This window comes from Uloborus diversus, chromosome 9 (genome assembly GCF_026930045.1).
Source record: "Uloborus diversus isolate 005 chromosome 9, Udiv.v.3.1, whole genome shotgun sequence".
Taxonomy (NCBI): Eukaryota; Metazoa; Arthropoda; class Arachnida; order Araneae; family Uloboridae; genus Uloborus; species Uloborus diversus.
The window spans coordinates 119,232,723-119,246,443 of NC_072739.1; the positions used below are offsets into that span (position 1 = coordinate 119,232,723).

Genomic DNA, 13,721 nt, shown 5'->3' on the forward strand with positions numbered 1-13,721 from the left:
GCGGAGAGTCTGCTTGGGGAGAAAAAAACAGCAAGGGTTCGCCCACAGGTATTGACAGAGGCGCGATTCGGCGCAAGCGTCGCTCCCCCGGCGCAGGCAGGCCGGGATTAGAGACTGCTGCCAATAAACTGAGGGCAAAGGATTTGGTTGCGTTCGGCGTGAAGACATCTGGCGTTTCTCCCGTCCGCCCCGGCCCGCTAATGATTTACGCTACGCTGGGCTCTCGGATCGCGAACCTATGATTGCTACGCCCACCGCGGTTACAGCTTTATTCCCATCACTTGACTGACTGATACACTGCGGTTTCGCATCCTCTGTCAGGGGGTTGCCATTGGATGGCAAAGATGCGCTGCTTCCGGGGTTGGTAATCTCGTGACACACATACCATCATATTTTGTTTATCTGGAGTTTTTTTTTTTTTTTAATTGACAAATCCACCTGAGTTCCTTGTTTTGAAATAAAGGAAAAACAAATTCTGGAATCTTACACGGAAATACATGGAGCTACTATTTCGTGACAAATAAAATGTTTAGCTTTATGCGATCAGTGAACATTGAACAAATAAGGAGTAGAAATTGCTGACACGTATTTTGGGGTTACAAGGAACAGTTTTTCCACTGCGAAAAATTAACTTATGCAGGGAAAACATGCGACCTAAGCTAATTTTGTGACTCTTTCAGTAATGGTCATCGAATGCAATTAGCGAGATGAACTCAAGCTTAAGCAAATATCTTCTAGTCTTGAAAAAGAAGAAAAACTGAAGTGTAGAGAAAAAAGTATAAAATTTAGCTATTAGCTGATAAAAAGGATAAGAGTTTTATTTTTAGACTAAAGACTAGAAATGAAAACACCTAAATGGACAACTCACGCTAAATAATCTGCCTTTTGAGTTTGAAATGTCTATAAAAAAACAGGTTCGAGTGACTATCTCATTAAGAAACGCTAAAGTATTGAAAATAATGTAACTTCATTTTTAAAAAATAGAGAGAGAGAGAGAATCATGCATTAGTAAATGTACTTTTACGATTTATTACGCATCATATTTTTTGCTTATGTTTGTTTTATTGGGCATTGATTGGTACTTAACAAATGATCTCGATTGTTGCTAGAAAAAAGGAGAAAATTTTCATAATATTAATCAAACCCACAAAACATACTCCGGTAATATAAAAATCAGAAGCATAGTAGAACAAGACATGCTTAGATAAAGTTCAATCTCAGCAATAATGGCACACTGTTAAAAATTCAAGGAGCTTTTACGGTAAATATTACTGTAAAATAAGCATTTACAGTGCAGAAAAAAATACAGCAAATTGCACCGACAAAATAAACGATTGAGAGCCAATTGCAACACCAGATGACTTACCGCACGAAACATATAACACCGTATTTCCCCTCACTCGATGTATCCCAACTCGTATGGTTGGTAGCAAAGCCGCCAGCTAATCCGAAGGTCGTGAGATCAAACCTACAGTCCGCATTTTGAGTGTTTTAACTCTCGTTTATTCTACCATAAAATTTTACATTAAAATAGTTACTTATTAAACTAAATGCGGTAAAAGTTACTGGCAACATGGATGCCAGTAACTCTTACCGTAAAATTTAAGGATTTTTTAAAACAGTGCATCACGTAAAGAGAAACAGCGTCATCTATACTGGAACACGACGTGGCATGTAAACCCTATTGAACGGTTTAGAACCCGCATACCATAGTTGCCTGCCCATGTAAAGATAAATGGCGTATTCAGGCACAAAGTACTCTTTAGAAAACTTACACTTAGTTTTGACTTCAAAATTGCGTACGGTTACCACATTCCGAGGACAAAATTATTGTAGCACAAAGTTTAATAGTTTCGGTAGGAAAATCATGCGCTTTACTAAAAATTACTACTATATAGCCAAAAGTAATTATCGAATTGCGACTCACGTCAAACACCGGATAAAGAAATTTCATTTTGCACCTATACTTCAAGTGTGACTTCTATCAATAATTACAAGAAACACAAAAGGTGCAGCATCTATCCCAGGTGTGGCAAAAGTTTAAATTTCCCTTAATGTCCATTATTTTGATTGCTTGTATCGCATAATTTTAAAACGGAAATATGTGTCGCTGTTGATTAAAATAGTATGCATTTTATTGCTTCATGAAATGCACAATTTTCAAGGCATCGTGGCTACTATGAGCAGTTGGCACCCTTTCTTGAAAGACTACGGCAACCCTATAAACACAATATCATCCAATACAATGTAAAGGTGTCTAGGAGTTGCCTTGGATATAGATGACAAAAGGCGACGAAGCGTTGTAGGAGAGTATTCAAACTTTCTCATCTTATCCAATCGCGATCGTCACATGTGATACAGATGAATACAACAAAGGCATCATCTGTATCGGGATAGGCATATCACGCGACAAAATGATGCAAAGACGATTTTTGGAAACCAGAAAATAAGGTTTTCTGAAGAGTAAACAGGATTTGGCTGAAGGTAAATAACCACAAGGTGAGAAGTGACGTTTTCGGAGGATGAATGGATTTTTTATTGGAGCCTTCTTATGAAAAGGAAATGATATTTCCCAGAAGAAATATTGCAAAAGAAGGGTTGAGAAACGGTCTGGTGCAAAATTTAATGCATAAAATATTGAGTTTTTTTTTTTTTTTTTTTGAGAATGAATTGTCGATTCGGTGTGTTGAGGGTCTCTAATATTTATGTCAACGATGGCGGAGATAATTCATTGGTTATTAGATCTAGTCTGCTGCATTTCTTGTAAAACATTTGCAAAAGATTTTTATGTTTAGTTCTAAAAGCATTTATCTAACAGCATTTCGTATACTTTTAGGTTTTACTGCTCATAAGTATTTCAATTAAGTATGATATTGCAAATTATTCTCTTTAATCGATTGTAGATTGAAATATGTCAACTTTTTGTTGAATTTTTGAGTACTGAAGAAGGTGCTCTTGTAGCTGTGAAATAAGAGTACATCAGATATATTACTGTTTGTACTTCCTTGTAAGTCAATATCTGATTCAAAGTAACGCTTGAAACAGTTGGAAAAATACATGCATTAGATTCGTGCTAAACTAAATTAATGAAAAAAAATACCACAAAGCTTATGAATCATTAGATACATTTATTCAAAAATTGTGTTGGCGGAGTTTATCTAAACAACATTTGAGATATTTTATGAAACAACGAAACGAATATAACCCAACTGAAATATTGAGATGAAATTCCAAAGCGCTGCAGAAAACATAACTGAGTAAAACTTTGATATACATAACTTAAACTAATGTTTCAAACACAGATGTTCAATGTTCATAATATAGAAAGACTGAAAAAATCAAATATAAATTCAGCTCCAAACTAACATGAAAAAATATTTTAGAAAATCTTGAAGTAATTGTAATAGGGTAAAAGTGGGAGAGACGCCATACTTTTTGGAGAAATTGGATAAAAAATTCAAAATGCAATACAAATCAACCCTGTATGTTTGATTTTAAATTTTCACTATTATTAAGTATTAAAATTACCATTAACGAGTTTTAGACTTGAATAAAAAAGAAATAAAAAATAAAAATTGTAAGTTGACATCAGGCCATCTCTCCCATAACGTGTGAGAGAGACGCCATGTAGTGTGGGACAAATGCCATATATGTTATAATTCCCTGTTTTTGAAAATTTTACGGATTATATCCCTGCCACAATTATTACAATGCGGTGCGTACATTGTACATGACTCATGCAGCCTTTTTTGGCGTTTAATCCAGTCAGTGTTTTTTGTTAAATAATAATTTTCTCTGCATTCCGCGCCTACAAGCAACTTGTTTTCGCTTCACTGTCGAGCTAGGTAGTTTTGAGATTGGATAAGACTTCTGAAGCATCTTTGTAGGGGTTTCTTTACTAATGGATGTTTGTCTCGAAGTTGATAACTTTTGTGAAGACTGAGCTGGAGTGCCAGCACTTCCAAGAGGAATTTCAGGATTAGCTGCTTCAATTAAACCAGTTATAGCAAAGAAATGATGTGGAATAGCATTAGGAGTGAGTGGAAATATTCCACAAGCTTTAAAACCTGATGTTGCATTTCCCACGGCATTCCTTGAGGTTTTTGAGCTTCATGTTTCGATGTTTCTCCTTTTTTTTACTTTTTCAATATCCAGAATTAAGTTATCTTCACTCCACTGTGCCTTGATTACCGTATGCTTCCTCGCGCATTTTCTTTGCTTTCTAAAAACAAAAAAATAATAAACAGAACACCCCTTCATTTACACGTTTGAAAAGTTTGGCATCTCTCCTCATTATGTGGGAAAGATGCCACATAGGTATAAATTTTGTAAGTATTAACATATATTGCAAAATGTAGTTAAAATAAGTTAATAACAAGCTAAATCAAACATTAAAACCAGTTTTTACATTACGTTGTCTTTGCTTTACATTTAACTCTTTTTGAAACCGCAGCGACTCAAAACTTTCGTCGAAATATGCTCGTACTAAAATAATCTTTTCGTCACACACACGTCACACTTGAGCACAGTCGAACAAGAACTGATACGTTCTGAAGAAAGTGTCTATGAGTAAATAAAAACAGTGGGAAATATAGCCAGTAGTTCTTTCTTAATCACTGATTTTCTGAAGGTATGGCGTCTCTCCCACTTTTACCCTTTTTCAAGACTTTTTCTATTTAGTATCTGCTGAAAGAGGGAAAACGACTGGAAAGCATGTTCACATTTATTTGGCTTAACAGAAAAAGACATCTGACATTTAAATATGGCGATTGCGTTCAATTCTTTCAGTTTTGAACTGAGATTTATGCACATAGTTTTATGCAGCTAACGGCGTCGAAAATATTTCTATAAAGCAGTTTTACTGATAGAAAGGTTACGGTTTCCAACTAAAAACAAAATTTTTGTATGATAAAGTCAAGGTAAATATAACTTCAAAATACTATGAATCAGCAAAGTGAACAGCTACACCCAGATGTACAAACAGCAAAAGCCACAAATGAACGTTGTAGAGGCATGAAAATAATTCTTTTTAAGAAAATCTCTATATTTAATTAATAAACTGATCTACTGAAAATAATCTCTTGTGCCTGAAAATTTGTCATTTTGCTAATTTTTGGGTACAATTGTAATCTTTCAAAAAAAGTCTGATTGGGTAAAAGGGCGATTCTCAAAAAAATGTCCCGTGCGTAACGCTAAGTTTTTTATTTTATTCAAGTAATTATTAATTAAATATGGAATTAAATGTTATGCTTCGATAGTATATTAAAGTATGTATTATTCCTCAACAGCGTTATTTTTTGAAGGCTTTGGTTAGCTGGAAAAGATAAAAACTTTTTTGAGACTTTTTTTCGAGAATCGCCCAAAACACTTCGTTCTAAATTTAAAAAAAAAAATCCCAAGGGAAATATAGTCAAGGGTGCCCCGAACTAAACATTTAGTAGGAGAAAAATGCACAATTTGCCAAATGATAAAATTGCAATTTAAATTGCATTTAAAACACAGCAATATTGGAACAGTGTCTCCAAACTTGCCGAATCATCTGACAAAATTTGCCGAATAAGAAACTTTTTGGAAGGTCACAGTAACTTCTCGTGACCTCCCAACGGGGCGCCCTTGAAAACCATATTTAACCCCCTTAACAATATTATTATTTTCAAGAAAATAGTCCTAACATATTAATTCTGGGAAATTTCATCATTTTTGAAATATACCAGGAATTTTCCACCTACAGAGAATGTTGCAACTTGCCTTCCGGTGAGGTATTTTATTTTGGACACACAGGAGGAAGGCGCAGTGTTTGTAAATAGAAAATTCGTAGGGAGTGTATGCGCCTGCGTGTCACGCGCAGTATGAGCATTTTATGTACATGTACTACAACATTTTATCTAATCATGTGCTCTCTGTTTGTGCATTTATTTTTTCCTTTCATGTGTGTCATTTTATTTTCGAGCTAGCAATATTTGATGCCTTTTTGCAATTTTCATTGATTTTATTTTTATTGATTCTCTTGCTATTTTTATTGATTCTTTGTCATAAGATGTACTTTTTAGGGTTAATAAAGTGCTTTACACTACTTTTCGCTGACATTTAAAATTTTCTTCCCTTTAAATACATCAAAAAATAAGGTTGAAACTGAAAACCATTAGGGAAGGAAATTTCGTGTCGGCAAAAAGTAAGGAACACCAATAAAGTATCTGAAAAATGAAACTTATGTTTGTGCATGTTTTATGATAAACGTGAAAGTGATACGATTTTCTTTATTTTTTTAATACCATTTCAGCTAGATTAACCGGTGAAAACCCATCCCCCTGGGATACCTGTGGAGCAGAGAAAGATTTTCGATCTTCTCTCACACCATTGGCCCTAGGTGAGTTCAAACCACTTGGACTAACGACTTGGCCTACAGACTTAAGGGTCAGACCTGTGCCCGTAACAGGATGTCCCGGAAGTGCGCTGACGAACAGCCTTTTCCGAAGTCAATCCCAAATCAGTTCGGCAAAGACGTCAGACGGAAGTCCTAGGCATGTCCTGGGCGCTTCGACACAGGACGTGGCATCGAGCCATTTGTTCAGACCAGCATTTGCTGCTGCAGCAGCTGGACTCTCCTGTTTTGGCTTATCCTTGTATAGTTTCGGCACTGGAGGACACGACAAGTCCCCTGCCAGCCCTGATGGTGTCCTGAAGGCTTCTCCTACAGGAGGAGATGTGTACTCTTGTGTCAAATGTGACAAAATGTTCAGTACTCCGCATGGCTTGGAAGTACATGCACGTCGCTCGCACAGTGGTAAGAGGCCGTTCGCATGTGAACTCTGCAACAAGACTTTTGGCCACGAAGTCAGTCTGAGCCAGCATCGTGCCATCCACACTGCAGAGAGGACTTTCGAGTGCAAACAGTGTGGCAAGTCTTTCAAGCGATCATCTACCTTGTCGACGCACCTCCTAATTCACTCTGACACTAGACCCTATCCTTGCCAGTACTGTGGGAAAAGGTTCCACCAGAAATCAGACATGAAGAAGCACACGTACATACATACCGGTAAGTGTCAAATGGCTTTTGTGCCTTCAACTTTTGGTTATAGAATCTCTTAGAACGTCTAATTAAACTGATTCGTGAATAATTACATAAATATATCGTTAAAGAATATATTAATGACATACATTTATTCTTTATAGCGTACTAGCATTCCCGTACCCAGCACTGCTCGGGTAATGAAATTAACAGGGGATAACAGTGCTTGGTGCACCTAGTTACGAAAATCCCCTATAATAAATACTTAGTGTCTATATTTTTTTTCTAATTTTGGGAGGGTCCCGGGGTACCTGGACTCCTTATAAATATGCCCTTGTCCTTAACCGATCCTTAACTGTCCTTAACGATCCTTTTAAAGTATTGATTTTCTTTGCAAACACAGGCCATTCACATTTTATTGTTATTACTATGTTTAAGCAAGAAGTTATTTGTATACAACATTTTTGGTTTTTTTTTTCTGTTCTAAAATTATTAAGCTGCTTGATGAACTGACTCTGAAGCAAGCCACATAAAATTGGCCGTGTGAAAAACAGTCTTCTCTTAAATCGATCCCTGCTACTTTTAATGTCTGTCCTTGTGACTTATTAACGGTTATTGCAAAGCTAACTTTTACAGGAAATTGCACTCTTTTAAATTCAAAAGGAGAAAGCAAAAGACAGAAACATTATTATTCGACTTTAGAAAAGCCTCGAAGAATCACGTGAGAAACAAAAACGATATCAAATTTAAGATTCGCTATCGACCAAAAGTTGAGATGAAGTACTGAATAATGATTTGAATGGAGGAAAGCCTTCGAAAGTAAGGAATTTAAATTTCAATGACAGGTTTTAATTTCGCAGAAATTAAGAGGTTTTAATTAATTTCTCCCGAACTTATTGATATTTTGAAAAATCCTTTCTTAGTGGATACTTTCGTAATCATGTGGACATGCCTGCCAAATTTCAAGTCTGAGGTATCAGCGGTATTGACTGTGCGTTGATATATATATATATATATATATATATATATATATATATATATATATATATATATATATATATATATATATATATATATATATATATATATATATATATATATATGTTATCTCAGGACATTGATTTTTATATAAATAGATTATTATACTGCCGTAGGCAGGTAAAGATACTTTTACAGCATTACGTATATTTTTATGTATTTAGGATTTTCAGTGTATCTTTTAGGATTGATAACGTAAATTTGCCTAATTTAACTAACTTCATTTTACTAAAAGCAGGTGCATTAACCCAGTATATTGACAACTACATACAGTTCAGTATTTTTATTGCTTTATGTAAGCTCAACTGAAGTGTTGATTTGAATTTACGATTTTTAGTACTGAGACTGAAAGATAACAAATTTGTTTTTTGAAAAATGAAAACTCTTTTTTGAAGCTTGAAATATAATTAAATCATTAATAAATAAATAAAAACGCAGATTAAAATTCAATGCTATTGCATATAAATATTCCAAATTCATCAAACTTCATCGCTGAAGAAGTTCACAAATGCTCCAGCAAGTAAAATTTTCCTGAAAGTTCTTCCTTTCAAATGAAAAAAAAAAAAACCTTCCACATTAATTTAATAAATTACTGAGAAATGGAAGAAAAATTTAAAAGCGACCATTTCATTTATAACAGTGGACTGCTCTTTTAAATCTATACTGCCATGAAAAAAAACTATTTAAAAAAAGGAATTCCCTTTGGAGATGAATTTAAACTCTGCGCTTATTACAAGGTGGCGATAAAAAAGGAATGAATAGCAGTTTTTTTCCCCTTTTTAAAGCCTTGGTGATCAGGAAAGGGACCCACGGGGTAGAAACGACTTGAAGCTCATGGGGATGGCGCGAATGAGAGAGAAACAGAGGATGGACAGAAGGAGAGAGAGAGAGCGAGAGAGTTACTGGGACTCCTTGTTTTTATAATCCCCCACGCGAGTGAACAGATTGTTATTGCGCGGAAACTAATTCAATTACCATTTTGCACCGCTGCTGATCTATGAATGGGGTCCTCCCCTTGCCCAATCCCCCCAGGTGATATTATGGGGGAGGACACGGGAGTTTAATTCTCCAGCGTTCGCAAATTGCCGCACCCTAATTCTATTAGGAAAAGGTAATACTTTTCTCCGCTGTGCAGAAAAGGTTTCTTGTTAAGAAAAAAATACAAAAAAAGTGGAAAAGAATCCAGCGTGGAACTTAAACTGGACTGATTACCAGCGTAGAGTCTTCCTCAAAGCAAGAATAAATAATAATAATGATAAGAGGGAGAGAAAGAGAGAAAAAATAAAAAGAAAAGGGCTGGGTTAAATCACGAGTCTCCGAAATCCCCAGTAATTGGAAGACCAAATATGATGGAAGCTTTTGTTGCTTACTTTACCAATAGCGAAGCAATCAAAACACGGAGCCCCGCCGCAAAAGGTTTTGATCTCTGAGTCTGAGGGCTTGGAAGAGGGGGGGGGAGACACCCCCCTCTTCCTCCGTCTTCGCGAACTAATTCATTTTGAAGCGCTCTGAGAGGATATTTCCTAATTTTCGCGGACACGCGGTGAACCGCAATACTTTAAGCCTCAAAAGAGGCCGAGGCGCAAACAGGAAGGCATTGCCTGGATTGATTATGATTTGAGGGATGGAGCGGGGGGGGGGGGGGGTAGGAGTGTTGGATCTGTGCGAGGCGATTGAATTCTAGGGCTGCCTCATCAACGGCATTGGACCGTCCCTTTTCGATGCAAACATTTTGGTTACGGTGAAGTGGTTTGCAGACAAAATGTATGGATGTTGAAGGACTTTGGTGCGTGTCTACAATAATTTCAAAATATTGAATGTTTACGTTGTCACGAATTGAGAGATTCAGCTTACAGTGAGCCATGTACTCTTCAAATAAAACAAATGACTTTCTTACGTTTTTTAATTGTCACAGTATTTAAAGCAAAGAACGAGGTATAACGGTTCGCATTTAATAAATGGCACAAAATAATTTCAAAGTATTTATGACATAAACCGGAAGGCATTATTGGAGTTCCTCGCAATATATTCCTATAACGAAGACAATGACTTACAAAAGAATAAGAAGGACTATTTGAGTCAAAGCATGAAATTTCAAATCTAATACTTAAAGCAAGGTCTAGATTGATTTGTGAGAAGTGACAGCGAATGTTAATACAGGAAAAGTACCAAAACCCACACACTAATTTATTTTTAGGCTCAAAACCTAAATAAATACGTTCATGCCCGTATGTTAGTGGCAATCTATTTTCTGGAAAAAAAGTGAATTTTGTAGAATGTGTTGTATCTGTTGGGGAAATTTCTATTTGTTTAGATTTTTCCAAACAAAGGCCGTGAAAAATGACACTTGAAAGTTGACATACAGAGAAAGATTGTCTAAAAATTCAGCTAGATATACCGAAACCATTTCTCTATTTATTTAATTACATAAAATTGTTCGTTGAGAATCATTTTTACATTTTCAAAGATAGATACGCCTGATATAAGCATGTTTTAATGACGAAGAGACTCGTTACGATGGAAATTACTCAGTTTATGCTTAAGCTATTAAAAAAAAGCAAAATGAGTCAAATAAGATTTAATCGGTCTGCCATTTTTCATTTACTTTAAAGGCACAGTAACCTGCTTATGAACTGTATATTCAGCTCTGTCAGTTTTGCGATATTGAGGTATGTCGCGATATTCAGGTATGTCAGTTTAGCGATATTCAATTGCGCCGGTCTACAAAACGTCACAATGCAATCAATACACTTGCTTTCCTAGCGACAATTAGTAAATAGCAAGAAACTATAGGGATTTGAAACCCTCAGTACTTCAGCAACTGATCGCTGATTTCTTGCAGAAGTATGCTCTCAAAGATATAGAGCAAAACAAATTTCAATGTGAACAGAAACTAACCATAGCTTATACATGACAATACAAACTGGATGCCAATTTGCACTATGTTAACTCTTAACCACTGTACACAATAGAAAAGGTTCACGGAAAACCTCTCAAGGAAGTCAAGAGTGTCAAACAAACTTTCCATCTCCGGCTCAGTCACTTTCCTATGCCGGGCTGATGAGTGCTAATAAGCACGAAACTGCAGTCCTCGGCTGGTAATGACTGAGCTGGCGGTATATTTCATATACAGCTATATCAGTTTTCCATATCTATATCAGGTTTGGTACCGAACAAATCAAAGAAAAAATGTTTGAAGTTATGAATGACGTAGTATTCCTCCGTGTATCTGGTACGATAATTTAGACATTTCAAGGCAAGGGATATCAAAATACTGAATACAGTTAGAAGTGCTTTGTTAAACCGCTGGTATTAGGGGAAATGCTTTGTGTTTCCTCGTTGTAACACAGCTGATATACAATAAAGCATGTTTTTGTTTTTGATTCATTTTACAGAGTTTTGAGTACAGCAAACAGAATGGATAGTTGTTTTACAATTTAAAGTTGCGTTAACTCTTGATTTAATTTAGTATGGAAACAGTTTGCAAACGAAATTCTTGCTCTTTAAAGCACAAGGGAAAGGTTTTTGAGAGTACAAGGGGATGTTCTTGATTAATTTTAGTTTGGCAGTAGCTCGTATATTAGTTTTTGTTATTTAAATTTTGTTATTTTCTTTGATTTGACAGTTGTATTTTCAAGGTAGCGGAAGATAGAATCAAATGGAAAGATTAAATCTGTTAAAGACAATGATAATTGTGCGATTGTTTTCGTGAAAATATAGAAACATATTTAAGTACACTTTAACAATAGTTGTGAAACAATAGCTTCAGTAGTGCTAAAATTGCTGGAAACCGATGAATTATAACTTTTTTCAAACAAGGAACACAAGTGAAGGAAACATTCAGTTTATAAAACAAAGTGAAAATACAATGCTTTTGCGGTGCATTGAGGATTTCGTTTCACTTCCTTGTGCAAAGTACAGAAAAAATTGTGCTCTCGAAAAAATGTTCACTCAAATTTGGGCCTAAATTTCTATTTTAGTCACCCCGAAATGAATACTGACTAGGTTTTTTGGCTCATCCACAACAGCATATGCAAACGTATAGACACCAAATAACTATTTTTCCGAACCTAAATTAATAACAACGAGTGACGTCTGTATGTTGGTGAGCATGTATGTAACTCGCATAACTCAAAAACGGAATTCTGTAGAAGGCTGAATTTTCATATACAGGGTCGTCGTTAAGGGTGCGCACCCAGATGTGTACTTTTTCTTTTGGCAGTCTTCGAATTTTCCAGAAGGTGTCTTTTATGTGATTTTTGAAGGAAATCGATGTTAATATCAATGAAGACTAAAGTGAAGTTATAAATTAGCGATCACTTGTCAATATATCGCCAAGCTTTTGGTCGGCCTCTTGGCGATATATTTTTGCATTGGTTTACAAAAAACTAGGGATATAACTATTTAAAATTGTTTTTTTTTAAACTATAAAGTACTATTTATTATATTTTTGCTCTTTTTACGTGTTCCATATATATATATATATTTTTGCAATATTAGAACTAAGTCAAACATTCCCTCTCTTTACATTTTAAACTGCCATTCCCAATTCCGTGTGTCTAAAAAGTTATGCATTTAAGAAGTATTATTTCTCGCGCTCGTACAGAAGTACACGCATCCATTTTTCCGAGTTAATGAAAAAAATCGATGATTTAATAGGCATACAGGGAAGTAGTGTGAGGTCCTTATAAGATTTTTTGTCTCAGAAAAACTTGCACTCTTTATCTTTATCTTTACTAATAATAAAGTTGAAAGTCTGGAACTCTGGATATCTTTGACGCGCATAGCGCCTAGACCGGCTCGCCCATATTATAGTAGTTTGCTTGTCCACGTTATGGTTATTTAGTCGTCCACATTATGAGAATTTGCTCATCCACGTTATGATAATTTGCTCGTCCACGTAAAATGTTCTTAAAATTGGAATAGAAAAAGAACAAAATCGAATTTTCGAAAAATCGCTTCGAGGTGCACATCTTCATTCTACAAACTAATTCTGTGCCCAATTTCATGAAAATTGACCGAAAAATGAACATAGCAAATTGACGATAAAATCATCATCCATTATTTGTAAATATAGAGATTAACCAAATCATTTTTTAATTTTATACTACGGGCAAAGCCGTGCGGGTACCACTAGTATTTTATAAAATTACCCAATCGATTTTAATAAATAAAGACATGAGAAGAAACAATATTTTACAGAAAATACTTTATGCAAGCTTTGCTTAATATTTGCTGAAATTGTTAATTCTTACCAAATAGGTTTGACTAAATGTGCACTTAATAAATGTTCTTCTTTTTGAGAGACAGAAAGCATTACAAATTCTGCTCACAGTTCAATAACATATTGAAATTAGCATTCCACAATATTTTTACCTGGAAAAAAAGTTTCTTAAATCGGCATATTATTTTTTGAAATTATATTCCTATATACCTCCGAAACTATTTCTCGATGAAGAAAAATACTTTTCAGAAAGAAGCCAAACATCTCAACTCAATTGAGCACAGTTTGAGAATCTTTCCAATCTTGGCTCTAAAGATGCGGAGGAATGTACAATCCGCGGCCTTGTACCAACCCCTAATCCCTGCCGGAGAATTATTGCCCTGCGCTATGATTTTTGGCACCACTTCTCTCACCCGGCGATGGGGAGGTAAGGAAAAAGGGAAAAAGATC

At 35.4% G+C, this 13,721-nt stretch overlaps 1 protein-coding gene across 1 annotated transcript in view; it reads left to right on the forward strand.

Annotated features, from left to right (window-relative positions):
- LOC129229975 (zinc finger protein Gfi-1b-like) overlaps positions 1-13,721 on the forward strand; it is a 101,973-nt gene that overhangs the window by 56,831 nt on the left and 31,421 nt on the right. Inside the window, exon 3 of the mRNA XM_054864359.1 lies at positions 6,281-7,036. Coding sequence (XP_054720334.1) covers positions 6,281-7,036 — 756 coding nt within the window. The remainder of the gene's footprint in view (positions 1-6,280; positions 7,037-13,721) is intronic.